This window comes from Gallinula chloropus, assembly GCF_964237585.1.
Source record: "Gallinula chloropus genome assembly, chromosome: 8".
NCBI lineage: Eukaryota > Metazoa > Chordata > Aves > Gruiformes > Rallidae > Gallinula > Gallinula chloropus.
In genome coordinates, this window is record NC_140093.1 from 7,781,186 (window position 1) to 7,799,369 (window position 18,184).

General features: G+C 38.2%; 1 protein-coding gene across 1 annotated transcript in view; it reads right to left on the reverse strand.

Moving 5' to 3' along the window:
* The window catches only part of SLC9A9 (solute carrier family 9 member A9), a gene marked incomplete at both ends in the record, with an annotated part of 187,907 nt that overhangs the window by 119,646 nt on the left and 50,077 nt on the right, over nt 1-18,184 (reverse strand). The window contains one exon of the mRNA XM_084267390.1: nt 17,192-17,297. Coding sequence (XP_084123516.1) covers nt 17,192-17,297 — 106 coding nt within the window. The remainder of the gene's footprint in view (nt 1-17,191; nt 17,298-18,184) is intronic.

Genomic DNA, 18,184 nt, shown 5'->3' on the forward strand with positions numbered 1-18,184 from the left:
GGGTGATGCAGAGCGTTCTATGATGTGATGTAACTAGATAGCTTGCTAAGTTTGTCAGCAGTATTACAAAGTAGCTGCAGAATTTGAGTGACACTGTTGTTTGGCCAGTCAGAAATCAGTTTAGCTGATCAGGAGTAATTTTTAGCAGCTAATGATAAATATTTTCTACACTATTTGTTTCCTTCTGTGTTCAGGCCTGTGCTGACACACAGCAGTAGCTTGTGTACAGACAGAGAAAATAATGAGTAGTTTGTTATTTCAGGTAGACTTTCTGGGAAGCTTTAGTTCTTTTCTACCCTTCAACATGAGGAACTGCAGAAAATCTCTCATTCTCCCTCCTCCTCTGCCTTCCTAGCCATTACCTGTAGGAAGCCTGCTCTCTACCACCTTTGGGAGCCTTGGAAACCATCTTTTTATCATGGTGATCCCATTCTTGCCCTGAAAATTCCTTTGCCTTAAAAGGATCTGGTAGCTCGTTGACCCCGATAAGTTTGACCCCAATATTCTGGTGCCCAGTAAAAACCTTGGCAAGGAAAACTGCTCCCTCTGATCCTGATCACAGCCTGGTCACTACAGACCTGCAGTGACTGCAGACACGTAGAGAGGTGATGCGAGATGACAGTTTTGACAATGACTGATGACCTAATGAGCCCACAGGCTGAACAACTTCAACTCTAAGTCATATCTGATCTGGTGCAGAGCTTCTCTACCCCTGCACATCTGAGAAATGGTATGTGCTGTCCTAACATATCTGTACAAGCATCTTAACTTTTCATACTGTCATTCTAGGCAAATACTGCTCTATTTTTACCTTTCACAGAAGGAAATCCTCATGAACAGAAACCTGGTCTTAAAAGTCTTTGTAAAAAAAAGCTAAGGCCTTTAATAATAAAACATGTTAGTGTTTATCTGAGACTTGGCATAGGAATGTTTCATTGTTAAATGACTGCAATTGCTTCTAAATGTCTAATTTTCATAGATTTATTTGAAAATATCACAGTTATTTTCTGGTGACAACTCTTTTCCAAAAGCCTGTCCCATATCTTTGAGAGGAATGAAGCACATCAGCAGAAAACGGATGGCTGATAGTGGGTCGTCTGTGACAGCATGTGCTGCATTTGGAGTTATGCTATTACCAGTGTCTGACTGTCCTTACTTAGGAGCTGATCGTATCAAAAGGCACATAATTTACAGACTTCTGTGCCTGCACCTATGATTCTTTCTCATTTTGATATCAGAACGGTGTTCCAACGTAGTGTTTGATTCCCATTCTTTTCAAGCATTACATAAAGAGGAATGGGCTGTGTATCTAGAGCAGCTCTCAGTCTGCCCTCCCATTTAGGTGCCTTCATCAACTGTGAAGATACATATAGTGCAAAGAAAGTGAAAAAAGAGAATCAACCATGTAGTAAATGATTTAGAGAAATTATTATTGTATTAATCTGAAAAGCTGGAGTTCTCCCACTGCCTCTTTCTAATTAAACAATGCGGAGCATATTCAGTGAATAATATTACCTCACACTTTATGAAGGCATCTTTAGGCACCCAAGAAGTGAAATAATCTCCTGAACAAAAAGAAAATGTAAAAACATACACCCCCCCCCCCCCTTAAAATTTAGGTTTATAAATTGTGCCATTAAAGGAATTGGATGTGCTGTACATAGCAACCCTATTAGTAACGTTTGTCTATGAGCCTAAACTATTTGTTTGTCTCCCTACTCCTGACAGCTGAGTAGAGAACTATCATCTACTCCCAGGTCTCTCACTTCAACACCCAAGCATCCAAAATTGTAAAATGATCTAATGATTTGCATTTCTCTAATAATAAAATTGTATGCAGCACTTTCTTTACATATGGCTAGATCTTTATTTCCTATCACCTTTTCATTAATTTTTCATTCTTCACCTTTGTATTATCCTTCAATTTCTTGCCTGCTAGCCACTAGCCTCCAGAGTTACTCAGAGCAGTGTTGATAAATATTTATCATCAATATTTACACAACCTTCCATTTATGTAACAGTTCTTACCATTAGTCCAGTGTGATGACAACCTGAAATAAGGATTTTCAGTGAAAATGATATAGCTTTATTGAAAGAGAAAACCTGAATTCATATGTAGTTACAAGTATTCCATGAGTGTAGGGAAGAGTTTACTGTGCTCTTGAAGGCCTGATTCCACCCACAGGTCAGGTTTATTTGTAGAAACATGGCAAAACATGAAATGATGGGACTTAGTTTACTCCACACCCACAGAGCAGAAAGAAGAAAAGATCAGAGCACTCTAACAAGATAATGACTGATGTGTCCATAAGAAGTAGGGAAGGTGATTACTGGAAGGATATGTGTTCTTAATGAACCCACTCTTCCATACTAAAATTGTTGGGATAACTCTAGGATGAGAAAATAAAGCCTTTCAACTGCCCTTGTCTTTTACAGTGACTGTACTCTTGCAAATAGATGTGACATTTATCTATGTCGATTGAATTCTACCTCCCTGTTGATAAAACGATGTAGCCTGATGGTTGCCTGCACTGAGCGATGCACATTAGAATGCTGCAGCAGATTACCACTAAATGACTGTGATTTCCTGTCATTCTGCTTGAGCGCTTTGGATGAGAAACTGCCTCAAACTACTGTTACAATGAGGAGTATCTGAAGTAACTCCACCAATTCAACACAGAGTTGTTCCAGAGTTACACTTGTGTCACAAAAAAGTACTCTGTCACCCAGAGACTTTAAGGAACATTTCAAGGAGCAGTGTGAAATACTGAGGCTTGAATAGCAGCCTTCCATTTGTAGCAGTAACTAGTCCTTATCCTTCACAAATGCATAGTCCTACTCACATCGCTCCCTCTAGGGTTTAAACTAACTTCTCCCTGAGAGTTAGATGGTTGAACAGTACTAAAGTATGCTATAATAATCTCTGGCATCCCCTCAAATGAGTCTGAGTGAAGGAGTGGGGTGGGATTATCAGGTTGCGTAGCTGATCAATGTACAGCAGGTTCTCACTTAACTCTCAAAGATCTTTTCTTTGCCATGGCCTCTGCTTATGAAGATCCTGAGACTGATGTGTTCAAGGGTGGTGTGTCCAATTTCTGTTCATGGACACATCCCAAATTCACAGGTGGCCTGTGTGTAGACAGGCACAACAGAGGTAGTTTTCCTGAGAGAGTTGGGCTTGTTCAGCCTGGAGATGGCAAGGCGCTGGGGAGACCTAATTGCAGTGTCAGAAGGGGGTTAAATAGGAAAATAATTTTACATTTAATGTATATTTTCAACATCTGGAGTAGAGTTTGTCAGTATTCTACCAACATTCTTGTGAAGGTTTAAAAAAGAAAAGAAAAAAATTGTAATGCCCTGATAAATGTTTGAAACAAAATTGGTCCAAGTGATTCTTAATGTACCTGGACCATATGCTGTATGGCCCTACCTCAGTCCTGACAACAGTCCTGAACGACATAACCTTGAGGTCAGTGCAAAACTTGCCTCTTTAGCCACATTTTAAGAGCGCAAAGAGTACACTGTTATTTCAAGTAACAGGATGTGTTTCAAGTGACACAAAGCAAAAACTGTAAGGGAAGAATAGTTAATTCTGAACTTTTATGTTAGCATTGCAAACTGCCTGTGAACAATTCCTGTGTGCTAGACATTAACTCCTTTCAAAGATGGGTCACATCTCTTTCTTCCAGTGAGGACACACACAATGTCCTCAGTTTGCTGTTTGTGTGCTTCAGTTAATAACATAGCCAGTATGGGAGAGAGATTTTCAAATCTTGGTATCCCTATCAGTTTTTTTCATGTGTCCACCAAGCAGATGATAATTTCTGCCTTTTGCTAATCTGGATTTGAAATGAGCCAGTAATCTAAAGAAGAAAATCTTTTTAATCTCCTGAGCTGCTCAATCCCACCTGCATTTCATTACTGAAAATATTTTCTATATTTTTCTTTTAAAAAATAGAAAGACTAGGGAAAAATGACTCTGGAATTGTCTGAATGAAATACTATCCTGATAACAGAGCTTCTCTCACAAATATTAGTTCCACTTCTATTGCTTTATAATAAATGGTTGCAGCTGTTGCCATGGCAATTTTCATTTTTAAAAATGTATCCAAGTCAAGACAGAAAAATGCAGCTGTTATCATGAGAAAGTCTAAAATAAATCCAGATGTGAATCATATGCTTTAGCGTTGGCAGTAATTACGTCAGAAACAAAACATGTAAAATTTTTTGTCTTCTTGATACACACACTGGGGTTGAGGAAGGGGATTTAGGGATATTCCGGGTTTTCAGTTCCTGATCCAAATATAGCAAATGAACAGAATGAAATTTCACCTTAGGGAAAGGCACTTCACTTGCTACAGAAGATGGTCAGCCTTGCATAGAGAATGGCAGTAATATTCCTGTAGGAGCAGGGAGGCCTGAAGCTCTCCTCATTTACCTTCCTGGTAATATGAGAACATTTTGCTTTTACACTTTATAAAAAGAAAAATCTGAGGTATGGTAGAAATTTTTAAATTGTGATCTTACTATCTTATCACTCTGTAGCCTGAAGTTCTTTAAAACCACTGCTATACTTTAATGTTAGATACAGAACATTAAAACATAGTTATGGGGCCGTGCACTACAAAGAACGTGTAATTCAAGACGTCCCAGTACAGGTAGTATTAGCCATCCACTGGAAAAAATGCACTGTGTTGGGAAGGTATAGTCCATTTAAGTCACTTTAGAGAAAAAAACTATTTAAAAAGAGAATTTCTGATGATAGAAGAATAGCTTGACTTATTTTAAAGTGAAAGAGTCTGGAGTTCTGTCTCTAGTAAATGCTGACTGCAAAGCAAGTAGATACCCAAAGCAGGAAGACGAGAGGTGTTCAGTGACAGAGTGGGTAGCCTGATAGAGTGTGGGACTGAAAGGTGGCTTTGCATCAAAATGCTGCAAAAAACTACTCTGACTGAAGCCATACTAATTGTAGCTGCCTCACTGGTTCCTGACAGCAGCTTAGGGCTGCTGAGAACACCACAGATGTGGCTGCTGAACCTGCTGGAAATTGTTTTGCTCAAGCACTAAGTCAGTGGTGATTAAGGCACCTGCAAATACCCTTTAGATTGGAGGATTGCTTAACTTCCTTCCTGGTAAAATAAAAGGGGAGGAATAATTAGTTTGGCAGTTTGCATGCACAGAATTTCAGTCCTAAACTCTGAAGCAATCACATTTCACATTAGTAAAAATTATTTTATAGCAACAATCATGAACTATTCCTCAAAGGTAAGTATGAAAGAGTTAAGGAAGGTCTTCCTTTGTTTAAAATCTCACAGAAATGATAGGTGGCCAAACAAACAATTTTTTCTTCTGGATTTGTGAAGACTCCATTGATTTATTGATAAACATTTAGTATAACCACCAATTTCTACCACTTAGCTTTAAAATAGATACTTCTCCCAGGCAGGCATTTCTGTGAGGCTTAAACACAGCTATTAGTAAAATGGAAATAATTCTGACTAGCTTCGTTACCCTCATAATTACTAGAATGAAGGAGTCTTGCATCACAAACTTTTGCATTCACTTCGCCCTAAAACGAACCACGAAATCACTCTCCTAGCTACGGGCTAAGTCCTGCTAACTCTAGGAACAAAATGTAAAACCATGAACATCTCAAAAAAGATGGTTTAGAGATATCCTTAGCCTTGTTCTGTAGGAAGAAAATACCATAATAAACATACACTATTAAATGGTCAACGATGCTGAAATATTTTCTTCAGGAATATTATCATCTAGCTATAACCCTTTCCCAGTATGTCTGAGGCAAAGAACAGCACCTTGCTAAGAACTCTATTATTGTCATCTCTGTCACTATCATTTCTGGCTGTGCTTGCTACAGATCACTAGAACAATGTAGAAAGGCAGAACTGTTTGGTTTCTTTTAATTGAGTATAAATATGCAATGAATAGGGGTATATGATGAAAATGCTGTATGTTTAAAATTGCTTCCCTTTTGTGCTACTTTGTGATGGAGAAATTGCTAAGGCAAAAAAAGTGAATATCATTTTATTCAATCTATTGATGAGATGCTAGGTGTTCAAAGTTTTAATCATACATATTTTAATCATACAATCCTGTCCTGTCTCAGGGCCACCTGCACCACTACTGCCCTCAGTGCTTCCAGTCTTACAGTCTGGCTCATACCTGTGACTCAGTGAAATATAATAATGCTGAATAGATCGATGTAGATGTAGCTTGAGAGAATTAATATCACTTTGTGTATTTTAAGGGTGCCAGGCAATGCCTTAATTTTATTTGGGTGTTGTTTTTTCTTGCTTTGTGACTTTACCAAAAAGACACAATTTAGACTACACATCCATGTTGCATTTGCACTTTTAATGAAGGCCTTTTTTTTTTTTTTTTAAATTTAGCCATTTAGCAGAACTAGTACAGAGAGAATACATTTGTGCTTATCTTGGACAGAAACCTTCCAACCACGTAATTACAAAGCTTTCTCTCTGCACCACTTTGAAATTCAGACTTGTCATTTCTAAGGGACGGAAAGAGGAAATTACCCATCTGTTACTCATGTGTCTTTCACCCTTGTGAATATGTTCCAAAATGGAACAATTTTTTCAAGGTGCTCACTCAGTGCTTATAAATACTTCAGGGGAGTGTGCAGGATGTTGGGGTCAGTTCTTTTTTCATTGGTTCCCAGCGACAGTATAAGAGGCAATGGTCACAAACTTGAATATAGGAAGTTTCATCTAAACATGAGGAGGAGCAACTTTACTGTGAGGGTGGCAAAGCACTGGGACAGGCTGCCCAGAGAGGTTGTGGAGTCTCCATCTCTGGAGACATTCAAAACCTGCCTGGATGCTGCCCTGTGTTGGCCTGCTCTAGGTGACCCTGCTCAGGTAGGGGCTTGGGCTGAATGATCTCCAGAGGCCCCTTCCAACCCCTATCATTCTGTGATTCTGTTTCTGAAATGTTTAGTTGATGTCTCATCAGAGATCTGATAAACTTCATCAGCTAAAAATCTAATATTTTATTTGTGTTAGGTATGTACCATCTAAAACTTAAATATTTTTTCCTGTTAACTGCTGTTCCCCAAACTCTGCCATCTACTGCTTCATCAGCCTTCAGAAGTAACCAGCAGCATCACTCTCAATTGTCAATATCTCCTCTGTAATAAGGAGGTTTGGGTTAAGTGTCTACAATCCTATCTTATCTTTAGAAATAATTTTCCATCTCAGATAGGAGACAAAAGGACTGGTGATGGCAGCAGAAGTGGTGGGGTGGGTTATGTAATTCAGGTGAACAGGTAGATTGAGGCAGAGATGGTGGCCCTTGTCTACTGAAAAGGTAAAAGTGATAGAAGGAAGAAGAGTGAGGCCAAAACAAAAGCTGGCAGAAAGAGTGAGAGAGTGGAGCTCTATAACCATTGAAATAAATTCAAAGAGTAGTAATTTACTAAGTCTTCCCACTTAAGTAACTATGAAATGCAGCAGCTAGAGGTATGCAGTCTCTCCTCTGTGCCTGCCTCCCAAGGAAGGCAGCTGCATACTACTGTTATCAATTATTCTCTTTGCTCAAGAGACAAAAGTATATTCTGAAAGCATTAAAGTTCCTAATCCAAAAGGTGCAACATGCACACTGAATTAATGTCTTAGGTGTGGAGAGAGGAAGGTTTCTGTGTAGGAAAAAATAAACCTGAACATTACATTTGTTTAAAATGTTCAGAAAAGTTGTCCCTTAACTCCTCTTCTGTAAGACATGAAAATATATTTGTGGCATTACATATTGAGTACTTGATAACCTATTTTGTTGTGCTTTATGGGTGATTTCCTATGCAAACATATGTATATGTGTACATGTGCAAAGGAATTTTATGCAGAGCTATGTTGGTTCACTCTAACAGACTCAGTAGCTTATGAATTTCAGCCTTAAAAGCCCAAGGCTTGCAGCAGGAACCAGTTTACCTGTTAGTAAAAAAGAGAAAAAGGGCTTAGAGTAGGTTAGAACAATGAAATTAAAATCAAAATGTATAAAGAGCACATAGCTTCTGGAGGGGTTCACAGAGGGATCACTAGAGACTTCAGCCTTTCCTAATGCACCGGGGTAGTCACTGCAAATACACAGTCTGTTCTCCCACTGTGTGAACAGGCTCTTCTTTCATGTAATCACAACCTGATCTCCAAGGAATAAAAGAATTTTGATGGGGGTTTATCCTGCTGTAACAAAACCTGTGTCTCTTTGAGATAGGTGCACTCTTCAGTAATATATTTCTGGAAGGGATCTGAACAGTGAATAGGAATCGTCAGGCACACACTAAATGAAATGGCAAGTCCTTCCTCACCCTTCCAATCCATACCACTCTCCTGTCTTCTCTGCCAAGAAAACTTGAAAGATATGTTGAGCTACTATAAGTACCAGACAGACTCTTACATACAGTATCTCATCCAGAGAGGATGAAATGAGCTTTCGTTTGGAACACTTCAAGAGAAATGGTATCAATACGTTCATTTTAAAGTAAAAGGGAGTTGTCTCTCTAAGTAGAATTAGACTTGGTATGTAATTATCTTGCTCTCAGAAAATCTGTCTTATTCACTAGAGAAAGGTTATTTGGATAAGAAAAACCATCTGGAAGAGCGCAAAAAACAAGCTGACTCGTACTAGGGTGTACTTCAGTTTTGAAGAGTTCCCAGTAGAAATCTTTGAAATGAAGAAGCTTTGATGCCAATTTGGTCATTTGTACGGAAAATGTAGCTAAATAATTGCCTCTTAGATGTGATTTGCAAGCACTGCAAGCAGTGTTCTTAATTCCGAGCTTGCATTTCATATTTTTAAATGTATCAGTTTGTTTGTGTATAAGTGGACAGAAATACCTGCAGCTAGTCTGATTTGATTGGATATGACAAGTACAGACATTCCCAGCTGATTTCAGCTAAGCTACATTTCCATACATCCCTGAGGGTGATCTCCATAACAGGACTCACTGAAATCTATTCTTGCTTTGCAGGCTGCAACTGAAGGCTGCCTAGTCAAATAAACAGCATCAACAAACCAGAGCCAATTAGATAACTTCTAGCTAGAAAGACCTTTAGCATGTATTAACTAGAAGCTAAGTAGAATTTTAATGTGGAACTGATACTGGGAAAAGGGAGTGATGTGGATTACTTCCTGAAAACGTTCTGTTCCAAGTCTCCATTTTCATGCTGAAATTCCAGCTATAACAAACATTACTGAAACTCACAGTATTCACAGTGCAGAAATTCCACAGTATTTCCTCCCTTGTTTAAGCACAACACTGGTCTGTACAGTAAGTCTCAAGGAGAAAAAAGGAAGGGAGTTTTATGAAGCAAAGATGCCATAATGTTATGTGGGATTTCCTCTATTTTGGGAAAGAAGCTCTTTTAAAGTTCATGCTAATAGCAAGTTTGGTTAGTTTCCCAGTGCTCACATCTCCTGTTCCAGATGGTCAATGACGTGAAACTCTAATTATCATCAACAAAATAAGCTGGGACTAAAACCTTCCTCAAAGGTAAAAAGAGCAGATGGACAACCATAATTTCATTATTATAAAAATAATAGATGGAAAAGATTTCTCATCCACCTTTTAAAATCACTCACTCGCTGCACAATTAACTCCTTGCTGTATTAATTTCTAAGTTATGCTGCTTGACTGGTTGAATGGCTGCTTGGTACATAAGCCTTTCTAACAGTATTGAGAATAGTAGCTAAATTAATCTTCTCTAAGGAGAACCAGTAAGTGAAATGTTTGGGCTGAACTTCCATCCAGCATTCTGCTTTCTTACAGGTTTTCAGGTAATTCTATTTTATTCCTCTCTGTAGTGTTGCAGTCATCCCTCCCCAGGAATCTACGTGGGAATAAAATCACAAATAGTATTTTTCTGGGATGAGGCTGTGGCTGATGCCAGAGATGCAGCTAGTGATGTGTCCAGAACTGTAGCGCACAGGTATCGACATCCCTAAATCTCTGCCAAGGATCCAAGTTCACGCAAGTCAGTACCACGGAGAAACTCTTCTAAACCTGTTGTGGCCCAGTGATCGTCTCACTAGATCTGTCAGTTCTAGGCCAGGTTTTGCAAAGGCAACCATCCATTTAAGCCCACCACTGCTCAGACTGAGTTAATAGAAGCTATTAGAAGTTTCTCCAGTTCTGCCAAATTAATTTGCATGAAGAGTCCTTTTCTTTCTGGCAGAATCTCATTCCTTTTCTGAAATCAGATTTGTCACCTGATTGCTTTGCACCACTCTTTAGAACTGGCTCTCCCAATTCCTATACTTTTCAGGGTTTCTTTACAGTTCAGGTGCACATTTTGCTGTGCTACTTAAGGATTTCAGTCATTCCTAGCAAAGCAATGTTAAAGTGCAAAGTTGCAGCAGAGAAAAATAATCATCCCTATGAGTAAAGAAGCGTTTCTTCCCTGTAAAGAGTCTGCTTTACAGGTTTATGTGTCACTGTCATGATCTGTATTTACACAATATGCCAGATGTTGATTTCTCCCCATGTCTTGTCTTTTCTCGCTCTCGCTTCATTTTCTACCTGCTTCTTTTTTACCTTCGTAATCTCCACTTGTTTCTTTCATCAGTTCAATTTCTTACTTCCACATTCATCCCCACTTCACCTTTTCTTTCCATCCTTAGAAATCTAGATGCTACTTACTTATGTAAGCAGGAAAAATTTGCATGTGTTAATCCTTTTTACCTTTTTGTCATCCATCTGATGGCACAGGTGTTGGTATATCTCTCTCTTCTTCCTTGGCTGGCAAAGCGTTTCTGTTCAGGAATGAGACTTAAGCACTTTTGAAAAAGAAGTCCATAGCTGAATGGCTTTATGGGTAGGTAAACTGGAGCTATTAATTGTGTGTGCAGAAGGGCCCGCTTATGAATAGAATGGGGGTTTTATGCTCTAGCTTACATACTGATATGCCTAGGATGTGTGAACAGCATCTTGTCTGCACAAGTTGGAAATAGAACTTAAATTAGTTTCTTTATCACTCCATTGGCTGAAACACTATAGTAAAAGACACTAATACATGTTTAAAAATACCTAAAAATACAAAGGCAATAGAGAAAGAAGCATATCTTTTTTCATGTGATGACTCAATACTGAAGCAATCATATTTTTTTCTATTTGCTAACAGTGCCTAAAAAAATCTCAGCAGGAGTTATGGGATACACGCTGACAGACTTCACCATATTCCTAAGACTGAATAAATTTTCAGTTACCTACAAATAAGGAAACTGAAACAGTTTTAGGCAATAGAAAGAGTCCTGGACAACAGAAAAGTCATTGTTTCTTAACTGACTGGACATAATACAAAAAGCTTTGAGATAGTACATACAGAAGTCCATGGCATCACTTTAAAAGGCCATTTTCTGACTAAAAATGCAAATTAGGGACAATGTATAATATAAGACTATTCAGCATTTCCTTTGCCACATTTCGTATTCAATGGGTTCAGGGATCAAAGCATGGCAAAATCTATACAGAATAATTCTCAAAAAATGGAAGAGCAAAGGATCCAAATTAGAGACAGTCTGTGACAAAAGAAGAAAGCTTAAAATAATTGTCAAGGGGGCCTCACATCTACTGAGATATGAATCAAGGAGACACCCATCATGGTTTTCAAAGCTGGTAATATTTCCTGCAAATCCCAGTTCCCAACTTCATTATTCAGCAGCATAGTTACAATACCTTTTCGTGTCCTTTATAGAAATGCTGATTTTAATATATAATAAATAGGGAATATATAATAAACTAGAAATTGTGAAAAGTAGGAAAGTAACACAGGTCCTGGATAGTTACCTCATCAGGCCAATGACCAAGTGAAGTGAAACATAAACTGAGTATTTGTATCTATATTTGCTGATTGTCAGTTGTCTGTTTCCCCATCTCTGATTACAATTTACTCCAGTAAATTTTGCTTCCTTCAAGTTCAGTGACATAACAGATTAAAATCACAGAAGTAATAAAAAGATAGGTAAACAAAAAACTAAAACCAGAAAGGTGTCCATGAGCATCAGCAGAAATATGCATCTCACCAGTTTATAATCTTATCAGTAAGAAGTGATGCAGTAACAGGATCTATTGCACCTCCAAGTCTTATGTAGTTCTGAGAATTTAGTCTGGTCCTAGACTTATGCAAAGGGAGCCTTATAACATGACTCTGTAAAACTCTGGGTCTTTCATTGCATAACTTTTGCTAATACACATGATTGATCCTTGTGGACACTTACAATAGATCCTTGTGGATCCTTGACTGATCCTTGTGGACACATACAATAGATACTTCACAAAAGAGGGAGGATATCCATTTCAAAGCAATCCAGTATTTTTTGTTTAGTTTCCTCTTCACCTTTTTCTGAACTTCCAAGTTTATCACCTCATCCTTTAAATGCCAGGTACTTTACTTAAAATCAAGCTTCACAAGAGAACTATGCTTGCAGTATTGCTTTCCTCTGCCCAGAAATATCTATGCTTCTAAGCATTCTAGGGCAATTACCGTTTTTGCATGGGAGGTCTTAATTTCATATGTCACCTACTTTTTGTGTACTCTGCTGTGTGATCCTTGACCACACTTTTTATCTCCAGGAATCCCACTTCATTCATGTATCAAACTGTTCTTGTTCTTGAGGGCTAGTAAAATCCATTTCTTGACACATGTCACACATCACAATGTCACATTTCCTGTGTCCCCTGGCTGCCACTCACTTGTATTGACACCCTGTGAAAGAAACTGATGTACGGTAATGTCCCTGCTGCCCAGGTCACTTCCACGCTGTCACCTCTTGTAGGATGGGGATGAAACTCATCAGGCCCACCGAGCAAGGGTACAGAGCCAGCAGAGAAATTAAGTTGTGTCTTTTGCATAATGATGATACAAACACTTCCAACAGTGACTACAATGGAAACATCTATCATGTAATGTTCTCTTAGATAATTTGTTAGCAGGGAACATGTATCAGTATTCATTACTGCTTTCCACATCCTGCACTCACTGAGCACTCAGCATGAGAAAGATTAAATAGCTTTGCTAACTATACTGTTTCCATGCTAATGACCTGTTCAGATACTTTTCAGTCACATCTCAAGGTATTCAATGCTTTTTCTGCAACTTCTCCCACACGTTCCTCATCAAAGTTTTCTGCAAAGGTGCAAAAGTTATGCCAAGTCTAAACCTACAGCGTGGATACTCAAAACATATTCAGGTGTTTTCTTCAACAAGTGATAGATTGTATGAAGACAGAACAATGAAAAAGGAATTAAAGTGAAATAAGAAATGAATCTTATTTGCTCAAAAGTACCCATAAATTATTTATTTTCAACAAAATTCTACAGTCTTCATGACACACAACTCCAGCAGAAGTTACGAGATATTTCTCAATTTTGATCTCTAGAATGTGGCCCATATCTAGTAAGTGCCTCAGTACAGAGAGAGTCCGTTGTATTTAGATTGGATATTAAGAAAAATTTCTTCACTGAAAGAGTGGTCAGGTATTGGAACAGGCTGCCCAGGGAGGTGATGGAGTCACCATCCCTGGAGGTGTTAAAAAAACGTATAGGCATGACATTGCAGGCCATGGCTTAGTTAACATGGTGGTATTGGACAGATAGTTGGACTTCATGATCTTAGAGGTCTTTTCCAACCTTAAAGGTTCCATGATTTGTTTGTAACTTACAATTTACAAGCACAAGCAATGATATATATTACTGGGTCTGAAATATATGAGCAAAATCTATCACCTTGAATGTTTTATCCACAGCATGACTAACTATGCATATTTGAAGCTGAACAAACTCCCTCTTTTTTCGGAGAACTGGGTGGCAGAAGGTTGAATTAATAGCTGGGAGATCAGCTTTTTGCATGCTGGGACATTTGTAAGCTAAATTTGGTTGTTGACATTTTTGCAAAAAAGCTGAAGAAGTGAAAACCCTACGAGCTAGAGGATACAAACAGTGGTAAAAAAGCTATCATCTGGAATCTGTCATGGAAATATTCACTACATCATAGACCAACATCCAAGAAAGCAACAGTCATTCTATGCAGTATATGCTGTGATACAGCAATCAAGAAACATAATCCTAAATTATATTCTTTCATTCTGTAAGCAGCAGAATAAACTCAGCTAAACATCATGGTGATGAAATACAGAGAATCGGAAGAGCTGAGAATGATTTCTTTGTTTGAACGTTAGCATATATAAAATGCTTTTACAGATAAAGCTTATGCTCTAAATAGAGAAAGTGATATGGGAAAACAATATATGCAGTATTTGTGGCATAATTAGTCATACAGGTTTTTCTGGGTAAAAGCAGACACATTTAGTCATCTAACAAGTATTGTCTTGTAGGGCTCTGTTGTTATTTTTTTCTTAAATATATTGAATCCTTGATATAAGGCTCCAAAAATGACTCCTTTTGAATATTTAAATCCTTACATCTACAGTACCCTTGCTTACAGAGGCCTTTGTGTGTGTGAGCTCTCTGAGAGGCACAACAGCTCATCAACGTGTCTGCAGCCGCTACTGTCGGTTTGATTCCCGGTGATCCCTCCTGCATGGATTGTCTCAAAACAACACAGTAGGAATGAAATCTCACAATTTTCACGAGCACCCAGGTGTTTGGTAGTGTAAGGTGTTGTATAGCAGAGTTGCTAATTTGGCCTGGAGAACTTGTGTGTTTGATCAGTGTTTTCTGAGGGTAGTTGGCCACAGTGTCTGTACGTACTGTTGCAGCAACGCACAGCTTGTGTGACTCATTAAATCCCTATGAAAACTGTAGGGGTAGCTGGTCCTGCCACTGTACTTAAACTAAATGATAAAGAGCACAGGAAAAATAGAGGTTGGAGAGAGAAGCTGAAGGAACAGAGATATGTCGATACAAAGCCTCATGTGCTACCTTCACCTTGCCTAATTGCCACAGTCAGCCGTTAGGCCCTGCCTTCCCTTTTTACTTGCCCTCCCTTTCCTGCAGTGAGTCACTCCTGCTGACATTAACTTTGTTTATTCTGTTAGTTGATGAAAGACACTGTGCATTATCTTTTTTCCTTTTTCCATTACAACGCGTAAAAAATTACTTCTTATTGCTTTTTCAGATTTGTAAACATTATTTTCACACCTTTTTTAATAGCCCCCTGTTACTGTAATTATAAACATGTTGTGTTTGCACCATCCTGAAATGTGGTATGTGTTACTGAGAAAAAATCTAGCAGTTCTTTTGTAGCAACAGAAAAATAATATTCTTCATTTAAGCTCAGTTTGGTTATGCACTGAAGCTGAGATTATTAACAGTATAAATTTACTTAAAAGGCTTCAGGAAGGAAGATCAAGTTAGGCTGCAGAAACATTGTGCTTGTGAAAAAGCTGATTATTTAAACCAAAAATTAATGAAATGTGAAACTGATGATATTGTATATTACCTTCTGTCCCCATAAATTTATCAGAGAAATCAAGGTAGTAGTCACACTGAATATATAGGAAAAGACACCCGTTTCCCAGTGACAAGAGATTCTGTAGTAAAACAGAATTGTAACCTCCTGTGTGCAGCAAAGAAAACTCAAGGAGTTAGGCGGCATTTGCATCAAGCATCCTTCCTATAGGTTTCTGTGTCCATGTGCAGGCGGAGGGTCACAACCAAGACTAGAGTACTGGCAAGAGCAGAGGTTTTCAACTCATGAATAATGTACTGTCTTGACTTTTTCTAGAGTTGCTTTGCACTTGTGTTGCATCTTTGAAGAGATCACGTGCTTTCAAATCACAGTAACTGAAAACTACAGACGCTTGGAATATTTTGGGTCTCCTTGAGTTGCTTGCAGCCTTAATGTTTCATGGTCTATGGGAACCTTGCACTAGCAGGTGAAGAGTCTAATTGAGCTCTAAATGACCAGGCCTTTATTAAACAAAGCTAAGGAGAGAGAAAATTTCTCAGGCTTTCTGTCCCCTACATGCTTCTTTCCAAATCTAATGGCTGCTTTAATGCTTTTCTGTCTGTTCTCTCTTCTGAGGCTTCTATTCTTTGCTTAGTTTTCCTTTTGCACATTTTATTCTCTGATGTACCAGATGCTCTGCTAAGTGACATATTCCAGCCACAGTCACTGCTGTATTTAATCATTAAATGCTCTGCTCAGACACTTGATAATGTTTGAAAATACTACTCTTGCTCTAGAAACAATGTCAATTTAGTGGAGGTGAATGTAACTAGACCAACAATTGACTGAGAATGGTAAATTAAATAGGAATACTATTTTTGTATTGTGAAACAATTTTGTTTGGGTTTTCATTGCAATCCAACTATTATAAATTGGGTTTTTAGACAAAATATGGAGTGGGGTTTTTTTTTTTTAGTGACTGTAAACTCTGTAAAAGTCTGTTTTTTGCTGAAGGATAGGATAAATTCTGGTTCAAGGAACTGTAGTTTAAGGAAAAAGGTGGCACTGAATTGGGGCTTACTGTGAAGCATCTTCAAGCACCCTGAAAAACTGAATTTGATTTTGCAGAGTTGTGTTCCTTTTAAGATTATCTGAGAGGATTATTTGTATTTCTAGCAAAGCTCCAGGAAGCATATAATGCAAGTAGAGTGGAGTTAACTTGAGATCCTGTTAATCATATACTTAGCATCTGGGTTTTTAGGACAGCAGAGACTTGTGTGGTTTTGGCTCATCATTTGTGATCTGTTCCAAGAACAAAAAGGCTATATAAAAATTTAAGATAATATTATCAGCTGAAGCTCTCTCAGATCCAGCCGTCAGAAGTAGATAAACTGAGCTACTGTGTACCACTTTGTGGTTTTAATCTGGGGAAAAAACAGATTGCAAAAACCAGAGAACTTGTCTCCAATGTTATAGATACTCTATGCCCTAGGTGCTCTTTCAGAGTTATTTTTTCAAGATATCTTATTTAGGTCAGAAAAGAAATCCTAATAAATTATATTTACACATTTTATAGACTATACTGCTTTCAAGATTTCAGAAAATTATCTAAAATTGAATTCTGGAGATGCAGTTTCCCATAATGCTATTGGAATTCAGTATTTCACAAAAGAACAACTCCAGAACTACATCCCTCTAATGAACTATTCAAATGCCATATCTGTAGCTGCACAAACTATATCAGTAAGAATTATATCAGCAATTAAAGCTTTTAATTATCTCACCAAGTAAGGAATGGACTTGGGTGCACTTACTATGTCAGCACAATAGCCACAGCATCATTCAGGACACTCTCACCAAACAGGAGCGTGTACAAATCTGTATCCACATGCAGCTCGTGGAAGATAGCAAGGACTGACACTGTGTGGAGACAAAGCAAAGTGAGTTTGGTATTTTCAAATTCCTCTGGTGGTTCAAAAAATGAAGCAACGTCAGAATATGGGTTTTGAGAAGTCCTGTCCTGTTTATTATCTAAGTGATAATGATAACTTAAAATGGATCAACTGAAGTATGTCAGATCTTTAAATCCAGCAAGTCTATGACTTAGAAAGACACCTTCCTTCTCACACAGAGACTCATGCACAACTGAAAATGTCAAAGCACATTTTACTGTGCATAAAGGACTTTAATCTTGTGACCAAGGAGAAATAAGGGTGTTGAAAAGATCTGGGGTTTGCCATAGACTTGTGTGTCATGAGAGTAGCAGTTTGCCTGTTTGAAGAAGGATATAATAACACTTATCATCTGTTATGAATGTTCACTGAGAAACCTTACACCCTGTCCCACCAGCGGATAACCATGATTTCCTCTCAATTGTAGCGTATCTGGAGTCATGAAACCCTCTCATCCAGAGCAGGAGACCTGATACTTGTGACATCCTTTCCTTCTCCCTGAGCTACATGTTACCATTTGATCTTTAGTTTACTTGTGCAATAGGAAAAAACACAGTGTGTTGAATTTAGATTGAAGTTGGGCAAATCATTTGGACACAAACCCTCAAGGTCATTTAGACAGACACTTGGTTCATATTCAGGTAATTAAATCCTACAGACTTTAAAGAGTGATTTAGTTGATTTATACCTCAGTTTCCTTCCCTGTAAACAGGAGATCACAGTCCTTCCCATGATCCACCCAGCACTTTATAATCTCCAAGTGAAGAAGGCTATCTGTGTTCTGTGTTGATATTATTATTCTCCCTTCGCATGGATGAAGCAGAGCTTTCTCTTTTCAAACAGAATTTAATGTAA